General features: G+C 36.9%; 1 protein-coding gene across 1 annotated transcript in view; it reads left to right on the top strand.

The window, feature by feature from the left end:
* LOC113232934 (innexin inx1-like) overlaps positions 1 to 22,338 on the top strand; it is a 73,981-nt gene extending 51,643 nt beyond the window's left edge. Inside the window, exons 4-8 of the mRNA XM_026467842.1 lie at positions 985 to 1,140; positions 16,697 to 16,854; positions 17,850 to 18,044; positions 19,022 to 19,183; positions 21,773 to 22,338. Coding sequence (XP_026323627.1) covers positions 985 to 1,140; positions 16,697 to 16,854; positions 17,850 to 18,044; positions 19,022 to 19,183; positions 21,773 to 21,830 — 729 coding nt within the window. The 3' untranslated portion in view covers positions 21,831 to 22,338. The remainder of the gene's footprint in view (positions 1 to 984; positions 1,141 to 16,696; positions 16,855 to 17,849; positions 18,045 to 19,021; positions 19,184 to 21,772) is intronic.
* Positions 22,339 to 23,369: the final 1,031 nt, after the last annotated feature.

Here is a 23,369-nt window from a genome sequence, read left to right as displayed (position 1 = left end):
TGCGATTTAAAGCTTTGAGTGGCACTGCAACTGTTATGGATAGGCGTGTAGCTTACCACCATGCGCACGATTAGTTCGCCCCGTCACTAAGTATTATAAAAAATAAAAACACACATGTCAAGGAAGCCAAGTGCTTCATGCGAATGGATGGTATATCAACGACATAAGGGTGGACTGTTCCGAGCTTTCTTTTCGACCGAATTAGGAACGGTCTGGGTGAAATTAAATTAAAAACTTCCTGCGCACACTCTCCGAAATTTCGTCTCCTGCAATATCATTTCACACCTTTTCAAAGTCGGTTAAAAACCTCACATGTTTATACGTCAACAGTACTTTTATCATAATATGAAAGTCATAAAAATAATACGAAAGTTTTATAAATTTAACATTTAAGCGCAAAAAAGCTTTGGACTTATTTCGATCGTAGACTCTTAAAGCTCTCTCCTCAAAACTTGTCATTTTGCAGATGTGGCCTTATTATACTAAGAGTGCTATTTGTCATTTCACATAATTGGTTGGCGTTACCCTTATACGGATCTGAGACGTGATCAGTCACTATGGGCTCCATAAAAACGCTCAAAGTCACTCAATGAGCTGTGGGGCGAGCAATGCTCAGCTTTTCTCTACGTGATCGAATCAGAAATGGGGAGATCCGTAGAAAAACGAAGGTCACCAACACAGCTCAAAGGGTTAGCAAGTTGAAGTAGCAGTAGGCAGAGCACGTAGCTCGTAGAACTGACGGCCGTTGGGACAGAATGGTTCTCGAATGGAGACCACGAATCGGAAGGCGTTCAGTGGGACGGCCCCTTACTAGATGGACGGATGACCTGGTAAGGGCGGCAGGTAACCGATGGATGCACGTCTCGTCCGGCCGGTTAGTTTGGCAATCTTTGCGGGAAGCCTATGTTCAGCAGCGGACGTTTTCCGGCTGATATGATGATTATGACGACCTTTGTTGTATAAATAAAAAATTTACCTCCTCAGGCATTAATGTGCTACACACCCAAGTTCCTATGGGATGCGTTCGAAGGCGGACTGATGCGCACCATAGTCATGGGGCTCAACATCGGCGTCTGCCATCAAGAAGAAAAAGAGAAGAAAAAAGACGTCCTCATTTGGTACCTGCTTAGACATGAGAGGGTGAGTTCTAACTACAATTTTGTTCTTTGAACAACTTGCTTTCGTAATTGTCTATCAAAAGCTGTTTGACTCTGAACCAAAATGGATTACAATTTCCCTATCTCACTAAAAAGTGTCCATAAAGATCTAAATTCTTGACGTATTTCTTAATGTTGCCGTTTCAAACTTATGAATCTTAATTACTTAGTTCCATATTCTCGACTCTCTGAAAAAATATAACTGAGAATTAATTTACACATCACGATTTCGATGCGTCTGCAATCACACAACAATTCCTATTAGCACGAGGTTGAATTTGTAGAAAACCACAGGAGAACGTAATGAAAGCATTATTATTCTGTACTTACTGGACTGGTCTGGGAATCATGCGCTTGCGCGTGCGCCGCGTTGGTAATAGCGAGTTCAACGCTTCTGGAACATTCGACGCGTGTGCATTCAATGCGGACATGGTGCCATTAATTTAAATGTTTAGGTAGATAAATTTAGATCGCAATATTTTGGGGAATTCAATTTGATTTTTTTATTGGTAATTGGTTAGTCTCGCAAACACGTTTTAACGCATGAATCCGAAGCAAAAGGTCAAATTTAAAGTTCGCGGTTCTTTTTAACAACTTTTAGAACCTAATTTTGTATGTTTGTAGTTATTAACTACGTACACGTTCCTTACCATATGCCACGATTTCTTTTTTCTTTTCAAATTATAATAGCTGTTTCCATTCCTGATCACGAGCTGATTGAAGAGGAGAAATAAATCATATCGATGCAAGAAACCTGTAACCAGTGTTAACGCCAATTTTAGATTTAAAATCTTGATAAATTACAATATGTGTTACTAGTCTAGGACAACTTGTACCAACCTCGTCAACAGGTCCTCTCAGCAGATGAGATTGAATGGATATTTTATACTGTTTTCTCTTTTTTGAGTATATGGACTTATTCATGATCACTACTTAGCCCTGGAACAAAGACAGGGTTTACGATGCACCGAGCTCGAACAGCAGATGCCTATCCAGTCGCACCTTAAAGATAACCGCATTGTATGTGCTCAGAAACACAGTCACAGGCATTGAATTCCATTCCAAGGCTGTACGCATAATAAAAGTTCTAAAGAAAGCTCTTGTCGAAAGGCAGAGCTTTTCGTCAACTTTTGTTAAGGTAATATCGACCAAATAGGGATGACATCTCGCCGTACGCTTTTTTTATACATAATAATATCAAGTGACGGGACGAACAAGTCGTGCACCTGATGGTAAGCTACACGCCTGTCCATAACACTTACAGTGCCAGCACTTACAGTCTTTACTAAATAGTTGACCAATTTTATGGTCATTGAATTGGGTCACAAACTTATTCAAAATGTAGTTCAATGTCAAATATTAAACACTTTTGCACCAAGCAATCAGGGAAATGAACTTCCTGTTAAATTCGGAAAACTAACTATAAGTAAACTCGATATTAAAAGTCATTGCGTATGCTCGCAAAAAGCAACTAAGTAATTAAATTACTTAAAACACTTGATGTATATCTTAACTAACGAGTTGGTCAACATGTCCAAAAAAAACAACACTTTTCTACGCAAAATGGCACATTATTTTATGTTGAAAGATTATGATAATCATTAAAAATAGTGGGAATGGCTCATTAACCGGGCTTGTAGCAACAGCAACTATCCATCATGTCAGCGTGTTTACCTTAATTTAACACTATCTAGCCTTTGCATGGTACAAGATGTGTTGCAGTGATATTGTCATTTTCTGTTGCTTCCTTATCTTTTTTTTTTATTAATATGTTTCTCGATAAAGGTGTATTTCAAACGCGCTGTATCTCTGATTTAAATCTTCTCTTTTTGAACTTAGTAATAAAATTGCCCTAAAAAAGTTACATTACCGTAACTTATGACCTCCATATATGAAAACCAAAATCGACCAGCTGTAGTCAGAACAAAAGAGATCCTATTGAAAAACATCCCTCCCCAACTAAACTCGTGAATGGAGTGACCAGATTTCATGGTCTTACATCAGCCAATACTTTTTATGCCGCTTATACAAATTTGCCTTTCAAAATATTGTGTAAGTCTTAATTTATTTTAAACTAGTCAGTAAAAAATATTCTATAAATAGTATGACGAAATTGTGACTGATTCCGAATAACAGTTTCGTTGAAAAATTTAGTTCATGCCGTTACTTTCGACTAGGTAGTTCACAAATACTTGACTATTCTTGGTTAATCTGAGTACTTTGTCTCATTCCGTACACGTGTTTTACAGTTGGTTTCGTAGTAAAATTACGTCAAGCTAAGGCAGCGTACGTAGTTAATGTTTTATTTTAAAATATAGTACAATTTATAGCAAAGGTGTTCCCCAGGGCTCGTTACTGAGTCCAATGTTACACTTATTTATCGCAACGGGTAGGTTTTCTCGGTGGACGATAAAATTACACCACATTAAACCTGTACTGTTTAAATCTGGACCGTAGCGATAATAATCGAGAGATCGTGACATTCGATCAAAAGCGACAGGCATTTTTTTGTTGTCGGTCATTGGCCATACCTCCTAAGCGTTCAATGCTCGGTTGCGCAACACCATCGTTCGTTGCTCGCTGGCTACAAATAATAATCGCCTGCCGTCATATTTACATGGTAATGTATGTGATACCTTTTTTGCGCAGGTCGAGCTCGCCAGAGTTACTTTTCCGGTTTGGAAAGTATCAAAAGCACTCGTGATCGTTCCACAGTTGCGTTGGATTGTATAAGGGCTTTCCCGGCTATCTATCGATTTGTTTATAACGTTTTAGAACAACAGGTGACTGATGTTGCTATCGCTTCCTCCATGCGTGGAAAATGTTAGTGCGAAAGGAACGGGTTGATAAAGTCACAACCCTTAGCCATTAGTCATAAGTATGACGGGAATTCTTTGAATTACGTTTTGATCGAAATCTCACAGTATATTGATGACGTTAAAAGGTTTTACGTTCGTATCGAAAAGCCTTTTTGAATTTTTTTCGTGTTAATATTTTCTCACGCTTAGTCGTGTTTTTGTATTTCCAAATTCTTAAAGTTCTCACGCGTTATTTGTAATTGATTTATCCTCAATTGCCTAATTACCTTTTGTTGATTATGTTCAATTGACACAATATTGTTATATTTATGTTGTACTAGTTCTTAGTATGGACAGAAAATTACATGTTAAAGTTAAAATGTATTTTTCGGTTTAGTCTTACATTTAATGATGTTTATAACTTGTCTGTTTTTATAATGTATCAAACCTGCAACATGTCAAGTGGGCGGTCGTCACAGTTCGTTCACAGTAGCTCCTTTGTTTTTTGCCAGTTTCCTGTCATCTGGCGGATGCCTTCACCTTATTGGGACAGGTGCTCATCTTGATGGCTCTGGACTTTAATAAGCTGGTACAAAATGTTACACACTTCTTTGTTTTAATATTTTGTCATCACCAATACGCGCTACTAAATAATTCACAAATCACAATTGATACACGAAGGGAGCGTGTATTATTCAGTTCATTATTGTGTTGAATCTACATGTACTTCCAGTACAGAGCAAATGTGGAGGAAACGTGGAGAAAGGTCGACCTCGAGTAGACTAAGGATGTTTCAAAAAATGTCAAGTTAAAAGTACCGAAAATAAAAGAGTGGAGGAGGCGATATGCATGTTACGAACGTAGATAGAGAAGGTTCATTGTCCTTACCAATCTTTGGGAGTCAGGTGTGATGTGTGTACTTTATGTGCATTATTGATTAAAATAAGCAAACTTAAAACAAAGTAACAGTCAAACCACTTACAGAAATATTAAATAACAATGTGTAGCGACAAATAGACCAGAACATATAGGCGACGGCTTTAAGCACGCTTTGACCGACATGTATTGTTGAGATTTGATAATACGAGACTGGCGTTCATTCAATATTTTCTTCACGGAGACTTGTCGTGTTCTTTTTATTTCATTCTTGACAAATTCTGTAACAAACCATGTAATATACACATTGTGACTCCTACAGGGAGAGGTTTTAGGGCCAATTTTGTTAACTTGATACACGTTTACAATTCACCCTTTTTTCTTGATATATGGGAAGATTTTTTTTAGTGTTTTCGCTTTTTGAAAATGCTATTGTTTATCAAAATTACTCAATCGCAGTAATAGATTGAATTTGGATAGTACAATAATTCAAATGCTGAAATTTTAAACAAAATAGCAAACTATATAGGTGCCAGAACTACTTATATAACAGTGTTCCGTTAGTTAACTTTTTTCACGATCTGTGCGTGTGCTTACTCAAGTGTGGAGAGCTCATTATTTGTTAGACTTATGTGTTTCATTGATGGTGCAATTTTTTTTACCGATTGTTTAGTTCGTTTCTTGTATAGCTTTGTTCAATATTTTGCAAAACTTTTACGACGTTTATCAATTCAATTGCTGTTATTTCTCATCTATTATTAATATGATTCTTAGCAAAGTAAAATTACCTATATTTTACGTAGTTTTACTAAATTGGTAGGTGCAGGTAAATTTTTTTAGTATTGTAACTAGTATTCATTTTTTTATGGTATCTGGGTAAAAGAGTATAACCCCATATAAATTGCAGCTTCAATCAAAGTAATACTTCCATTATTTTAATCGATGCAAGTTTGTCAGTCAGGGACAAGTTTTTGTCGATAACGGTACTGCAGTTGTCACGAACGGTCGACCACTTGAAGTCAATTGATCGTGCGCCCGCGCATGTCGGCCCTTTCATGTCATGTCAAGAGAATTTGTAATTTGTCCGTAATTCGTGCCATCCTGGCCACTTAAATTCCTTCTACAAACAAGAACGGTGGCAGTCACTGATGACATAAACGATAGAGGTTATAAGTGTAAAGTCAAAGCCAGTTTGTCTGTGGCATTGTGGATTAACTGCCTCCGTGCCGGAACAGTTACCATGCTGGACTGCCACGTAGAGGTCCCGGGTTCGATTCCCGGACCGGCAGAAATATTTGTTTGGCCTACATTTATTTCTCTCGTGAGTTTGGATGTAATTTGTGGTTCTCAATCTTTGTGTGTGTCCGTGGCACCCGTGAAACAGGGCTTCCATAGTGCGAGGCTATGAGTGTATCCGTTATTTATTTATTTATTCCAAGCGAATTCACCGATCCCAACATTATTTCATTGCTGCAAAATTTTACCTCTCAGTCAAGCCGTGTTGGTCACATCTTTTAGGGTCGTATTCTAGAACTCTACTCAATGCTCAAGTCAGGATTGCACTGGAAACACAAGCACTGGAAATACGACCCTAATGGCAGGGACTTGAGTATGATTTCGAGTGCTTTAAACCATACTCAAATCCTGACTTGAGCATTATTGAGTAGAGTTCTAGAATACGACCCGTAAATCGAATTTGGTATACTCTTCCTGATTCACCGTAAATTTTACATAATTATGTGTAAACGCGGCGACGTTGCGTTATGATTGTATTTCAGTGATGTGTTTGCAAAATTACCTTTGATTTTATTGTAATGACCCTGAATAATTTATGCTCATATTTCGTGTAGATGACTTAGAAATTCTATATTTGTAACTTATTACTCATTCTGTTTCTAAAAATCGAACAAAGCCTTTTGTAGGTCCTTTTATTAATCACTGATTCTGTCTCCAGGTAGTTAGTTCACTTTTATTGCATCATTCGGTTTGTTAAAAAAATAAGCGCCACATGGTCAGGCGTCGCGTTTCAGTTTTCCCAAAACGCATTACACAATACTGTCTAAATGACGTACGGTTTCTTTCGAAGAATTTTGCCGCCTGCGATGAACGTGTGTTCAGTTGATTTATATTATTATTTGTTAAATTTAACACTTATAGCGTTAGTCTCTTATTGGATTGTAGCTTTATTCAAATAAGTGTGTCACATACAAAGCGTAACCGTATTAAATTCATCTAAACCTTCATTTCCAGTCGTGTTCGTTTATCGATAGATATGGTAGGTAGTTATGAATTGAAATGTATTAATTTTGATTTAGAACATAAAATACGTGGCATGAATTAAATGCAGTAAAAATAAGTCCATTATATTTATTGTTGTCAGTGCGTCACAATTTCCTGCGCAGTTCAAGCCCCTTCTAAATTTTTAACAATTGAAAATAGGGTCCGTCTTTGATTACAGCTTTCTTTGTTTGCCTTTTAAACCGATTGCTCTCTTTGGTTACTATCAACTTTAAGCTACAGACAATAAGTTTGAAAATGTATAAACGTTTAAAGATGTAATTAGGATGTGTGCAAAAACTTTGCTGGAGGCAAAAACATCTGGCTTGCAGACATCTTGCGTTGGACGAGTAGAAAATTCTGCCTCTAAAAACTTGGGGTTTGACTGAATCCCAAATTTTTAGCTCTTAATTAAATTCACTGAAATTCATGATTATAATTTACAGTTTTTTTTCGAAAACGAACGACGAAGATTTGAGTTTGATGCAGAATATATCGCTGTGTACACATCGTTGTTAATGATACAAATTGCAAATAACGCTTTTACATAACATGCAACGTAACAAAGTTCGAAAGTGCGTTTAAAAAGTTTTTAGGTTGTAGTTTACCACACTGACTTGGGTCAAGTATTGTAAATGTATTAGAATAATTCTTCTTCCTGCAGAAGAATTAGCTTGGCACGTTGAACCTGTAATCATATTATACTTGCGAATAGAGCTTGCATCGCTGAATTGACATTGCTAGAATATTATCCATATGTTAAAATAATATCCGCAATAGCCTGAAGCTTCGGTTCAGTTAATCGTGGCCTGTTTTTACGCGTCGTCAGACAGTTTTATCGCCGATTGGTAATTTCGGATCTATAATCTAAATAGCTTTAATCTAAATCTGTTGTTAGTAACTTTTGATTATGATAAATGGCTGGATTTTTTTCTAATTATTATAATTAATATGTTTTCTATTACTTACATTTAGTTTTTGCCGAAGCTTTTGATATGTAGCAACGTTATGAACTTCTAAAATATTTATACATAGTCTATTATTTAGTTTAGCGAACTTAAAGTTGCTTTATATATGCTTATATCTTCATTATCATCAAACCATATACGTGCCGCAGTTGGGCAAGGGTTCCTTTTTAGGAGAGGAATGTATGCCATTGCCACTACTACATGCAGGTTTCATCACGTCGTTTCTTTAATTGTTAAACAGTGTCAATTTGTAAGCTAGGCTTCTGCGGTATTAGTCTTAAAGGCATAATGCCGAACAGTGTGGTAAGAGAGTATTATGCTATGAAAGATGATGTTGTGACCAGGATATAGAGGAGGATACTTCGATGGTTTGGTCATGTACAAATAATGAATGTTGGTAGATTGATGACAAATTTAATGAGCAATTGTTAGTAGGGTAGATTTTGGCGTACGTATTTCGATCAGATTAGGCATGTCCTTAAGAAAGCTGGGTTAAGTGTAAAAATAAACGGGTGCCTATGTGTGAAGAGAATGATGGGAGTGGAGGAGGCCAAGGAAGTTTGTCAGGAGCGTAGCATTTGGAGATCCATAGGTTCTGCCTATCCCCGTGGGAAACAGGCGTGATGATATGTGTGTAACTAGCAATAAATATAGTCTTTAACTGTTATCCTCTTCAGCTGAAGCGCCAGCTGGTTGCGTAACTAAACTAAAACCAAAAAGACAAACAAGTATAGTTGTGTCACCTATCTATTTGTATACCAACACTATTACACACATATTGTCATTGATCATGAATCCACGTTGCTTTGTTCATGCTGTCTGTATACACAAACACCGCACAATGAAATGCAGAATACTACAAACTATTTTTGCAACGATAACAACGGTTTATTCAGTGCCAGATGATGATAGAACGTCACTGTTGACCGCATTGATAAGTTTGATATTATTTTGATGTATTTTAAGAGTGTGTGTGCGTTATTATCCCACTACACAGAGAAAGAACATTCATAAATTATTTCAAATAAAACAATTTCTTCGGATCTAAATCGTGTATATATTTGTTTTTTCAAACAACCAACATTTCGGGCCCTGTAGGGCGCGTGTCCACGCTAAGAAAAGTCGCGGGGTATGGCCCCGGCAAGAACTCGTGTCGTTTCTACACACGAACTGTGTACACTGCCTCGGCGCCGGACAAGAAAAAAAATCTTGCCTACCCACACGACGCGCTCTGCCGCTATTGTGTGGAGCGGGGTGAGGTGCATTGTCAGTAAACGAACGTTTATGTGCATGGACGGGTATTGCTTAGTACTCAACATTAATATGCAACAATATATTTCTTCCCACAGTCGGTAGTAAAACGACAGCTACCTGGAAGACTCGTAATGTACTGACACATTTTACCCTAAACATGTCTGGCCGAAAGCATTCGTATCGTGTACATACTCATCATTTTCTCGTCTGCAACAGACACGACATGTTTTCGTGGCTAGATCCGACAAAGTTCTTGTCAACAGGAACAGTCTCATCTTTTCTGTAGCAGCCACGTCGAATTTCTTAGCGTGTACACGCGTACAGGTGACTTTACTTACAGGTGTTATATGGTAAAGTCGTCAATCCAGCTTATTTCTTACTATAGTTACGAAAGTCATTAATTTCCTTAATTAATTTCGTTGTATCAATCGCGCAAACTGCACTCTATGTAGTTTGAAATAATAATCGAATTACGCACATCCAGTTGTAGTTCTTCCAGGTAATGCAGTACTATATGTTACATATAGGACGTCTGCAGGTCCTATGTATACTGGATTCTTTTGGTTTTGTTTGATATCCAACTGCACACAATGAAGTGAATGTTGATGCAATACCCTCAATATTTGAAACGGAGTCGGTACAAGAGAATGCCGTCTACATCAATCGTCTTGAGGAAGTTATTTTACGTCATGATGAAGTTTTTCTTCACTTTGATCTGAGTAAATATCTATTGTAAAACGGAATGCGTTTCTGTAGTATATCCAAATTGCAATGTAGGCTGCACCGCTCACACTCTCTCTCTCTCTCTCTCTCTCTCTCTGTCGTACGATCTTTATAACTGTGTAATCGTGTGTGCAGAAATAAAGCTTGCATTAATTAATTGCGCCGTCTTTTATTATCAAGATACAGCAGTTTGGTGTAAATGTTCAAATTTTTGTTCACACCCATCTATCTCTGCGAATGTTCACTCACTTCAGAGAATGAGCCTCTTCCTTTGCACGCCTATCATTTCAGTTCGTTGCCATCCTCAGCCATTCATCGAATCTTTCCTATAAGTCTTTGAAATAACCAGAGCCATAAAAAACGCATATAAACACATAGGGCGAGATATGAGGGTATTATCGACAGATGTTGAATGAAATGGATTTGTTCTATTTGATAAAACGCTCCCCTCTCACTTCCGCGTATCCTTTTCAATTGTGTGATACAATATAACTCTCCCATTGAGGGTGAGTTCTAAACTCTTGCTTTTACAATCTGAAATATGAGTATTACATGTTTCAATTATGAACATGAATTATTATGGATTCATGACATGCTGAGATGGACTTATGTTTCTTGTTAAAAAAATTCTGTAATAATGACGGTATAAAAAATGTCAGTACTGTACAGTAGACGCAATTAAGTAAGTATTTTGCTTTCCTAAACTGTAGGTGATAATAATATATCTAATTATGATACCTCACAATGTGCACATAAGAAGCAAAACTCGTGTAATACCCCACAAGGGCTACAAAAGCCAGGTGTACCCCAGGGTATGCATCTGCCGCCAGTGCCCTTTTGTAAACGTAACGGGATAAGTAATAATAGCTCCATTGCACATATTTGTCAGGTAATTTAGTTATTGGTAATATTTGCCATATCCTGTCAACCTGTGCGTTAATAATTCTCACAATTTGTTTATCATTATCGTGTGTTATTTCTCGTTGCGTGCAAAATTATTTGGAGATAAGAAGTGACATAGCATTCCGCTCGGAACGACGCGGAACGCGCAACGCCTTTTTCACTCTTATTGCATGGATTTAAAGCTATTTGTGAGCGGCTCAATCCTATGCCAGGTTAATTAGTGTGGTGACTCCCTTAGTAGATAGGAGGTTTTAAAGCTTGACCTTTTTGACTAAACGCAATAAACCATTATCACCAATTTTCTTACCACCCACTGTATATCTTTTTATTCTTATCTTGACATTTCAGAGCGTCTTCGCGCTCAATGATCACGAAGTGGCTGACAAGCAGCAGTGTATACAGCTACATCCATTTTTATACGTAAATTGATTAACAATCCATTCCAATTGTTAATAATAGAGCAATGTCTAAAGGAGGTTCTTTTTATTTTAAGAACTAGGTTCTTGTCGGTGGAGTAATCGTCAGTCCTACCTATGACTTCCTGACACGACAAGATATAAATTTTTTGTTCAATTTGATCTAAATAACTTCGTCTAAGTCTGACTGACTCTCCTTTTATCGTCCCTTTTACAATTTTTCTAAGAACACTTTCATGTCCAAGGTGCCCAAACATGTTTCCCATGCAGTTCCCTATTGTCTTTATCAAGCTTCCTTTTACTGTACTACTGTTAGCACCTCTCATTGGTTTTTATTTTGTCGTACTGATTCTTTAAAATTTTCTCCAGCAATACCTCAAAGTGCTTCGAATTGTTTTTTCGTGTCATTTGTCCCCTTCTCACTATTATACAATGGCATGGCAAAAATGTAAACGGCCTTCTTTTTTAATGATTGATCCTCTTTCTTCGGGACATAAAATAAATTAAATTGATCGATATTTTTATATTCAATTATTTTTTGTGAAATTATTCCACTAGTTTGTTATAAGTATTAATACAAATATCGAACATTCAGAAAAAAATCCTTCGAACCGATTGTATAAATTAACTTTATTAGCTTTATGTTGGGCCTCAAAACTAAGACAAATGAGCATTAGAAATAAAATTTACATACTTATTTTTGAAACTTAATAAATGTTGATTATGTTCGTATACCAATATAATATTAATTACAATATGATTTGACCTGAAAATATGTTCGGAAACGCAAGCAAATTGGCTTCTGGTTGCTTTTTCATAGTAAATGACCTAACCAAATCTAATCTACTGAATGGAGGGGACCAAGCAACCAAGATTTATTAAGAGATCAATATCAAAAAACATACTGGTTATAAATGTCATCAATCGTTAAAAGAAAAGACACAATGATAAATGAAGAGGATCAAATATTATTTTTTTAAACCAAATATTAATTTGCTATGTTTAAAGATAACAATAGTGCTAATAATTTATCCATAGATCAAGTAATATAGATGAAACAATTTTAATATATATATATATATCAAACATAAAAAGAATATCGTTTATTTAAAAAATGCACATTTATAATAGATCAATTATTTCTTTGAGGATCAAATAATATTATCCCCTATACAAAGCTCCAAATGTATTTCTTTGTCAGTCGTTTCCTGGATCAAAGGAGAATTTAAATTATTGTATTAATCTGTTCATAATTCGATAACCTCAACATAGTTAATAACTTTATTACTACAAAATTAATGTGGAATGTTATAAGAATGCGAAGGACAGTGTTGTATGTTCAGAGACAATTCCCATTGATATGGAAGCAGAAGTGTTCACAATGATGCTTGTGCTAACGTTGAGTACACAATTGAGTGTTGTATAAGCTTTGATGTAATTAGTTCTATAGGATGTAATCGGTATATAAATAATAACTATGCTTCTACTCCCAGCATTATCTTTATACATATGTCTACCATCGCTTTGAAAATACAAAATTTTTTAACAATGCAAATACGTTTGCACAGATTTTTTTGTTACAATACCAAGTGATTGTATGAACAAATCAACAAGTCGTGCACCTGGTGGTAAACGGAACGCCTGTCTATAGCAGTTGCAGTTGCAGTGCTACTTAGAGTTTTAAATGTGAGGCCAGACGAGCGTAATTTTGTGAGTTGTGAGTCGCGTAGTTTCCGCGACGACGACGCAAAATGAGTTCTCTGCCGACTCACGGGTGTAATGACGACTGAGTTTCGGTCGCATCGTGCGACGGGATGGAGCAGGTGGAGGTAGAGTTGAGCGAAGGGGTCACTTTGGAATAGGTGCGCGCGTTTCTTGAACGACTTACTTGATTGTTATTGTTTGTCTTTCCTCAGGAGTGATGGCATGTCTCATATTTGTATCTGACTTAGTAATCAAAGGTTTTACTATGCTTAAACATTCTTGAAAAACATTTATTGGCATTTAATAAGTACTTAATAAATTCATCTGGATGTTCACATAAACTTGTATAAGTATAATAAGTATATGAAACTACCCACACTTTAATCGTTTCATATTGAGTAGATGCACCCAGCTTCTTTTTCTAACATCGTCTTCTAAATGCTTCATTAATGCATTTTATTTTTAATAGATCCATTGCACTTACGATACAAACACCCTGTATAAATGCTTAAAAGCAACTGAATTAAATACGTTCGTTTGGCGCTCCAACAGAATTTCAACAAGTCACAAAATTACGCTCGTCGGCCTCACCCTAAATCGCAAAGATTTGAGGGGCGGAAAAGTCCCATGTGCTTGTTATTTCACCAGCATCCTTTCCCATCAAAACAGACACACAATAAAGCTCACATTACCGCTTGATGTCAGAAATAGGTAAGGTGGCAGTACTTCATGAGAAAGAACCCTTTCATAATGACCATTATTGCTACTAAATCCAGCAAAAATGTCTTACGCGTTTGTCTGTGATATACAAATTTTCTCCCTAAATTTCTATATACCAGACATTTTTTCTGGCAGCTACAGCAACGATTTTCAATTTTCATAGGGTATGATTTTAGCACATATCAAAATGGTTTCCTGTAATAAAGTTTTATTCACATGGAACTACGAAATGATTTGCACTTTGTAGTTTAATGGCATTAAACTTTGTCATGGGAACTAAAAACATCTTTGTCGGCTCTCAGCCAATAAATTTTTTTTCGATTGTAACAACTGATCACAATGGTAACTGTAAAGTAAGAAAGTAAAGAATAAGTATTCGGATAAGAACTAAGCCTCAAATAAACGCATGCCCAGTCACAAGGCATAATTCATAAACGCGTCACAGATCACAGGCTTCGGTATCAGTGTCACGTGTCACTACGACTGCGATAACCTAAACACGACCACCCGGGCTTGTGTCACAATTGTTCATTGTTGATATCTAAATATGTATTTTCATAGTGCTTGGTTGCTAGCTAGGTGTTACGAAAATCATCCTTCGAAAAGTAGGCTGTGGAATTTCGACTTTAGAGCTTCGGGCGATGACCGTCTCCAGGTAATAACCGGCAAATGGAAAAAATTACGTTTCCAAGTCACTGAATACGTCAGTATCGTTAGTTCTATTTAGGGCTATAAAGGTTAGGACCTCGTAGGGCTTGACTTGTTCACTTCACCTTTCCATGAATGTCTCCGCTATAAATAAGACATTACGAAGTCGGCGGTAGACGCTTTTTTATACGTAGAGCAATTCAATTCCATAGGTAGGTACTAGTTGCAGGAGTACTAACAGGATTTAACAGCTAGACGCACAAAAAAAAACGTGGAAGGTTGAGCGGGCGCCAGGCATCTATCGCCAGATGGAAAGTCACTTACGACGCCAGATAGATTTAGGCTGGTCATATAAAAGTAGTTGGGGATTAGCGATGCACGATGATGAATCATTCGAATAGGCAAATCATTTGTTTAAGTCGAATCCCAGCCCAATCATTCAACTCCAGTCGAATGATTACCGATACCAAATGCCCCTACCATTCGGTTAGGTGCAAGAGTCAAATGATTACTATGTCCAAACTCTACCGTCACATTTACAGTATTTACCATATTATGTCAGAGACGGCTAGGTGGTCACGAGTATCATTGTGCTCTATGGAATCTATGGATTAGTAATGAATGATCATTTAGATCATTCGAATACGAAAATTAGTAGGTTACTAATTTGTCATTCGAATGACAAGTTTAATAATTACTAACGAGTCCAATGTTAAAATCATACGCAATAGCGCATTTCCATCGGGGATTACACAGTATTGTACATCTACTTTATGCTAAGGTAGGCAATTAAACATTGAAATACTCTAAATACTAATGACATAGACTAAATTAAATGAACGAATAGGGTCTCACAGTAGTAAGACATACGCTCAAAATGTTAACAAAATGCCTTACCCGTAACCTGTTTTAGTTTTTGAATTTTTAAATGGGAGAGGCGAATGTCGCCTACGGCATAATGTCTAACATATTGGGCAGTACATAGCTTTCTGCAATGAGCTGGAAGCGACACACCACATAAATCTAGCCGCCTCAAGTTGTTATAGATGCTGGTCGGAATTAACCGGTTTTTTAAATTGGGATTATTTCAGCGGAGGCCACAACTCAAATAACCCAGAGCACTTTATCGAGATGTTTCTTAAGCCGGGTGGGTACTCACTGGGGAACTGCAACCGTGATCGTTATATATTATGTAACCAAAAATCATAGTGTGTACGTGGTTCGCGAGTTTGCAGTGAACCATCTGATTGAAGATTATTTCAAGCGTACACACTACAATCTTGTTACTGTATCTCTCACGTTACAGTTTACAGCTCGCTTTCCTTAGCCTTCTTATCCGGTTTTCTCAGGGCCAGCAGCAAAATTGATCCATTATGCTAACTACTAATTAGAACTCAGAATCAACACCTACAGAATCAAAGAACTGCAAGATTATCCTGGCCTCAATTGTCATTCAGCTGGGGCATACGTTTACTCAAAAGCGAGTTTCATAAATGCCCAATGGGGCAGCATTGGCTTGAGAGTAGTGTACCATTACTTCCCACATAAGTTAAAACCAACATACCATCCAATAAAATCATCATTTGTAAGAGTTTGTTCACACTAATGGGACGATTAGGAATGTAGTCCATTCGCCTCTAATGATCCGGGACCTCTGTCCACATTAAGTGTCTTAAGGAATTTCATCGGCGCACGCGCATTCCAATGGTATCTTTAACAATTTATATTATTATTGGTCAAAGAATGTTCTGTTTTTGAATATAGTTTCTTTCAAACAGCGAACTATTTGTTAGCGATATCAATTCGTTTGCCATTTCAGTTATTATTCTTTTTATTTTAAAGCTACCGGCTTTCAAATTCTTGTAAATTACGGAAGGCAGTTTGCATGAAGGGTAAACAAAGACCTCTTATAATATTTATTTTTATTGAAGATCATGATATTTTTACAATCAAGTCATTTATGCGTTATGTCGACTGGACTCGAACCAGCTACTTTTACGCCAAATAGGCGCTATCGCTCTCCCAACTGAGCTACGGAATGAGTCAGCATACTTTACGAATTTCTCTATGAGCTTGTTGCAGATTTTTGTTACTAACTGCTTTTTTGCCAAAGCGCCACCTATGAAATTATGTATTTGTTGCGTGTATTTAGACAATCAGACGTGGATGGATTGTATTTAAAAAATATTTCAGTAAATGATAAAAAGCTTGTCTGCATTCGAGAGTGATCAGCTCATGTTGTTTCTTTTCAGACGCACAAGCTATACGCGCTGCGATACTGGGGCTGCGAGTTGCTGTGCCTGGTGAACATCGTCTTCCAGTTATGGATGATGGACCGGTTCTTCAACGGGGAGTTCTTCACCTACGGCACCAGAGTTCTAGGGTATAGCGAGGTGCCGCAAGAAGAAAGGTGAGTTTGAGTACCGTTAGACTCTCTGTGGCATTGAGATTGGCCTTAGTAGGGAGCCCTGTAGGAGCCCTAGTGACGTGATGTACTTGTAATATTGAAAAGTCCCTGCGCAGCTCTAGTAACAGCCCTGTGGTGGTACAGTCAAGTAACGTATTATAAATCCGATTTTCGTATATTATCAGTTAACTGAGTCGGTTCCTGAGGTAGCTGCGCGGTGCGGGGCGAGTGACACGTTGAGTTTACGTAACAATTATGCGTTTCACACGGGATAAATTCAACAAGATTTTTCTGACGATATTCAATAACAAGTTGATTGAAATTAAATGATTGTAACAGGTTAACATAATTAAATTAACGTTTAATAAACCAAATTTGAAAAAGACCAAAAACTTTACGAAATTTACACGAATGCAAAATCAACCAGGAACCATTCGACAAACATGTGAGTAGGAAATTGAAACAAATAAATGACCTAAAATAAAAAAGTAAAATAGCCGGCCAGTCTTTGGAAAATCGACTATATTATCTTATGGATTTTATTTTTTATTATCGTGTACTTAGAATAATAACGCATAGAATGATAGTTTCATATCGAACAAACTGTCACAAGTGAGGCAAAAATCAAATTCATGTAGGCTAGTTTTAGTAGTAGGTTAATTTTCGGTTTTAGTGAATATTTATATAAAAATACAATTTGAAATGCGTTACTTCCTTGTGAAATGTGATGTTAGTATCTATTTTATGTGTCTGACGTATTTTTACACTCATTTACCGCACATTTCGTCATTTTTAGCTAAAATTCTTGAGCTGTTCGCGGTGCAAGTTGACCTTGAGCACTGACGGCCCGCCCGCTCGTGTAGGCCCTTTTGAAGCGCTTCAATTTGCCTCACTTAGCGTGTGCGGACTAGGTATCTATGCGTTATTATTCTAAGATCGTGTATATATATATATATTATTAAAACAGCAGCTTTTACGCCTCGTCTTCTACGTTGCAGATATGATCCAATGATCTACGTGTTCCCGCGTGTAACGAAATGTACATTCCACAAATTCGGCGCATCAGGCAGTATACAAACGCACGACAGTCTCTGCATTCTGCCTCTGAACATTGTCAACGAGAAAACTTACATCTTCATTTGGTTCTGGTACATCATACTTGCAGTTTTATTATGTCTCCTCGTTATATACAGGTGAGTGTTTATGATTTTCATTTTTTTCCATAGCTCCATCCATGTTTATTCTGCTGCCTTCACTAGAGTAAAGGAAAACGTTAACCATCGGAATATTGTGGTAGTGCATAATATAGTCGTCGACAGTTAGGCGTAAGAACAGTAAACTAATAAAGAAAATTTTTGAGCTTAAAGCGATTGGAACATAATTTGCTGCCCTTTTATAAATTTAAATGGAATCAATACTGAGATACCCTCTTTCCAACAACAAAAAATCATCATCAAATTCAGTTCACATTTGTGCCGGAGTCATCGCGTAATATACGCAAAAAAATACAGTCAAGTTGGGAATATCCTCCTTTTTGGAAGTCACTTAATAAAATTATGACTATAATAACGCACACACTCAACATCAGCACTAGTAGTAATGTTGTGAAACCTACTACTAGGGAAACCCTGTGTCGCGGCTCACACATATAGACAACCACAAATGACACCCAAACTCACAAGAGAAATAAATGTAGGCCATACAAATATTTCTCCAAGCCCGGGAATCGAAACTGGGACCTCTGCGTGGCAGTCCGGCCTGGCATGGTAACCGTTCGGCATCGGAGGCATTTAAAATAAGAACTGCCGGAGAAATTTGACACAAATTCGACGTTGACAAGCGCCTGATGGCGACTGACGGGGCAGCGGGTAGCGCGGCGTGTCGTTTAAGCACTGAACAATTTACAAGTTTTGGGATAAATGTGAATTTAATAGGTCTTCAGGTGAAAACCAAAAATTTAGCAGGTTCCCTGTTGTACTTATTTAAAAATTATGTGGAAAGTTAGGCATTTTTTTCTTAAATAATTCATTCTAGACTTTTATTTTGGCCTTTTTTTGGACTTTAGATGATCGCGTAAAGTACACACCATCGTGTAACAAACTAACAAATTATTTAGGTAATATCCTTAGGTGTAGGTATCGTATAATTCCAACGCTTATTCTTTCTACAGATTAGTGATAATCTTCGTGCCGTCGGTGCGGCCTCGACTTCTGCATGCGCGCTCGCGCACCCTGGCGCGTGAGACTGCCGTTGTCGTCTCCCGCAGGACCGACCTTGGAGATTGGTGGCTGCTCTACATGCTCGCCAGAAACATTGACCCCCTTATTTACAGGTATGCAACCTTTGCTATAATTAAGCCAATTGTGAGATCGCGTCAAAAGTGCTAATTGAATTTTTCATTTTCTGTTTTTAATGTAAACAGCTTTATTTTATTTACTGATATTACGAAATTCGAAAAAAAAAAACGAATTCTGTGAAAAAGAGTAACGAAACAAATATAAAAACAGAAATGACCAAAAAATTGAGTTGGCGTGTGTTCTTTGGTGGTATCGATATGATGGGTCCGTTCGTTATGTCCCCGGTTTGTTATACCCGATGCCCCTGTGGTGTATGCCCCCATTTTTGGATTAGTTAAGATAAATGCTATTTTTTAGTAAAATGTACTGGCAGGCACAGAAATGCTTTTACAAAAACAAAAAAGATTAATAGGTAGGTAAGTATATCATATTTGCCGCTAGGAAAATATTTTTTTTTTAATAAATCACAAAAATAATACGATTTACTTTACGATTTATTTGCTTAAACAGGCATAAAAAATATCGAGTAATTTCTATCGTAGTATGTTAACATAATTTTCTCTCCTAAAAAGTTGTCATTTAGCAGATGGGCCTTATTGCACCAAAAGGTGCGTAATGTTTCTAATGGTATCTTCATGGTACCTCCTAATTGTTTAATCTTTTTTACCTTTTCGTTTAGAAATCAGTAGTCTCCTCTTGGTAAACCGTGGCGGATTTGCCCTAAGGCCCAGTAGGCCTGGGCCTAGGGCGGCCAGATTTCAGGGGCTGTCAATCGTGACAAAAAATTCACTGATATGACAAGAAATAACTCAAAGTACCTAAATATTCTAAAGGCTCACGCACAATATGGCGGGCCACGCTGCACCGCATCGTATAACAATCTTCCTAAATCACTGTCGTACATTTTATGTGTAAAATATAGATATGTCTGCCAGTAGAAAAAAAATTGATAAATGGTTAGGGATATTGTGGAATGGTACCCAAGAGAGGGAAAAAGGAAGAAAGGGAGACCATACTGTGACGGTGTGACCTCCTTACACCACCATCTCACCTCTTTGTATCGCCTCTCTCCGCTTGTATCCTATCATTTTTTTTATTTTACATGTATTTAAATTTTTAATATGAATTGTTCCATCTTCCTTCACTTTCTCATTTTGTTTTCGTACCACGGTCACTCCCAGCTCGACCGCCACAACAGTCGGAGCTGTTCCAAATTCCATTTACTAAAATCTTATTTTTGATTCTTTACCAAGTTATATACAAAACATATAATACAACAGTCGGAGCTAAAGAATTATCAAAAATTTGCTGCAATAGTTTTTCGACCAAAAATGAAGCCATAAACCCGGATGTAATGGTGCCGCCATTGAAACCCTGGCTATTACACGAATATAAAGATTTGTACATACGCTTTCTGGCGCTTTTCAATACTTTAGATTGGAAGACGATTTTAAATATGTTGCTGGAGGAGCATGGAGGCAAACAGTAAAAGATAGGGAGAAATGGAAATCTCTGGAAGAGGCCTATGTATTAGGACAAGCTGAAGGTACCGAGTAAAGAAATTGAGAAATAATAAATAAGTAAAATATAATAAGTACGCATGTCATACAATGTGTTAGGTAAGTTAGTAAGTTATCAGCAATAAAGGCTATAAATAAATAATATGAAGAGTGCTGAGAAAGAGCCGTCTGGTACTGACTACATGGCCTGGAGCCTCGGGCGGCCAAGAATGCAAATCCGCCACTGTTGGTAGGGTTGGACCCTTAAAGTCCAGGTGTTCGTTTTTGTTCTATTCTGATAATAATAAATTATTATTTTGTCCATAAATTGGTTAATATTCTCCAGTCTCGCCAACAACTTCAGGATTAGTAGTATAAACACAAAAAGTGGTGCTGTTCGAGCAGCAGTAGAGTTCCTTGTGAAAGAGTTTGTCCAGGGAAGTAAGACCACCTTACCTATTTCTGCCGCCAACTACTAGTGTGAACATTACTGCGTTCCAGTTTCGAAGGGTAAGGGTGCCGGTGAAATTACAGGCACATGGGACTTACGTGTCTGAGGGTCGTATTCTAGAACTCTACTCAATGCTCAAGTCAGGATTTGAGTATGGTTTAAAGCACTCAAAATCATACTCAAGTCCCTGCCATTAGGGTCGTATTTCCAGTGCTTGTGTTTCCAGTGCAATCCTAACTTGAGCATTGAGTAGCAGAAAAATTGTTAGGTATCGTTAGCCGGTTCTTGAACCTACTGTGCCATTGAATGAATACCACCTCTCTCATTTAAAAATTTAACTTCTCACGCATGACAGAGGCGAGAATCTGAAATAGATAACTCAAATCATCACTTAAAAAAAATTAATTGAACAAAGTTATGTGGCGTGTTGCTTTTTTAAATTATCAAATTAAATTTGGGAAGAAGCTGTAAATACATTTTGAACAAATAATAATATAAATTCTTATAACAAAGATCGAAACTCTAAGAAAAATTCACTCGATCCGGCTGGATTCTAACCAGCACCCTCAGGAAATCCGTGCCAGATGCTCTGCTAATTAAACCACTTCTTCACTCGAAGAGGTTACCTTTAAAAATGACAAACAATCATATGTTAAACGTATCTTTGTTTCTAGAGAGTTAATCTTGGAACTGGCGAAACGCATGAACGAGAAGGCGGGTCCACGGGCGTGACGTCGAGCCCCGCCCAGCGCGCCATCGCCGCCGCCAGACCCCATCGCCACCATAGACGTCTGACACTGAACCCACACGCCACCGCCCCACATTCAAATTTGCACTGTCCTCAAAATGGAGTTCAGGATTTGGAGTTTATTATATAAGATGCACTGGGGGACATAGTTGTTGGATGGAAAAAGGTTATTACAATATTTAAAATATGTATAGGACTTTATAACTGGGCCCTAGTGATTCGTTAATTCTAATAACGGAGACAAAATATTCAAGTATGATTATAATTTTTCATGTTATGCAGTTGGATTTTTAATTATAGATATAATAAACTGACGGTGGGTTGCTAGGTTTTGATTAAATGAAAATAGTGTTGTCTTTTTCTTTTTACTTTTTCATTTACTGATTCACTCAGTCGTCAACAAGTTAATTATCTTTTTAATAATTTGTAGACATTATAATTATTATTACAAAGATCGAACGCAAAATAAATTCGCTCTGACAGGACGGATAGGTCAAGGATATATTTTATAATTATGACAAACTAGAGGAATAATTTCACAAAAACTAAATGAATATCATGGTTGTAAAAAATTATGATAAAATCAATATTATATGCAACAAGTCATAAATCTACTACTTTCGAAAAGTTTTCTGTATTTATATGTAATATTAATTTTAAGAAATCCAACTTTTCATGACAGAACAATAAAGTGCATGTACAGTAAATGTAAATGAAATAATTTATTAATAGAGTAACAGTAAAAAAAAACATTTCTTTTTGACTGATTCTTTTTCAGTTTATGGAGAAGTGAACCAAACACATCACTATACAATAAAATGGCAACATTATTTTTCAAAGTGACATGAGCTGTCAGTTTGTTATCTTTAATTAAAAATGTTACTAAGCAAACCGACGGACTGGAGTATTAAATTTAACAATGTATATTTTATGCTATTACGATTGTAATAAGGTATACATTGCAATAATATACATTAATGAAGTCAATGGCCTGCGCTGGCCCTAATATTAAAATGACTGACGGTATTATGAGGGCATAACATCAGCTGGAATTCAAAATTTTCCCGTACTAAATCGATGAATCGGTTCTTTTGCGCGGGCCGAGTGGCTTTATTTCAGTGCTTACTTTTTTACAAACGATATTAAATGAAAATAAAGCCATCTGAAAAATGTATATCGTATACTACTCGTGTTCTGTTTAGTTCAGTTGATATAAAAAAAAAACAGCGGTTTTCTTGTAAAATTTCGAAGTTCGTGTTTCTTTTTTTCTATTGTGAAAATTTTTAGGAATTGTATTTTCACACCGTATGCTAATCAGTGTATATTCTCAATTTTACTGCGTATTATTTCCAAGGTGATTGATTCAACACTTTGACTGTTATTTGGAATAAACCAAAGCCATTTGAGGTTATATCGACATTTAACTGATTTCCAAATAAAACATAATGAAATATTGCGGCGCCATCTATTGGTTATAGTCTTGAACTAGGTGGTAGAGAAGAGTTAATCGACTTTTCGAGTTA

This window comes from Hyposmocoma kahamanoa, unplaced genomic scaffold (genome assembly GCF_003589595.1).
Source record: "Hyposmocoma kahamanoa isolate Upper Pololo Valley unplaced genomic scaffold, ASM358959v1 78, whole genome shotgun sequence".
Classification (NCBI taxonomy): Eukaryota; Metazoa; Arthropoda; class Insecta; order Lepidoptera; family Cosmopterigidae; genus Hyposmocoma; species Hyposmocoma kahamanoa.
Note: the sequence above shows the minus strand (reverse complement) of the source record. Positions and strands in the feature narration are given on the sequence as shown.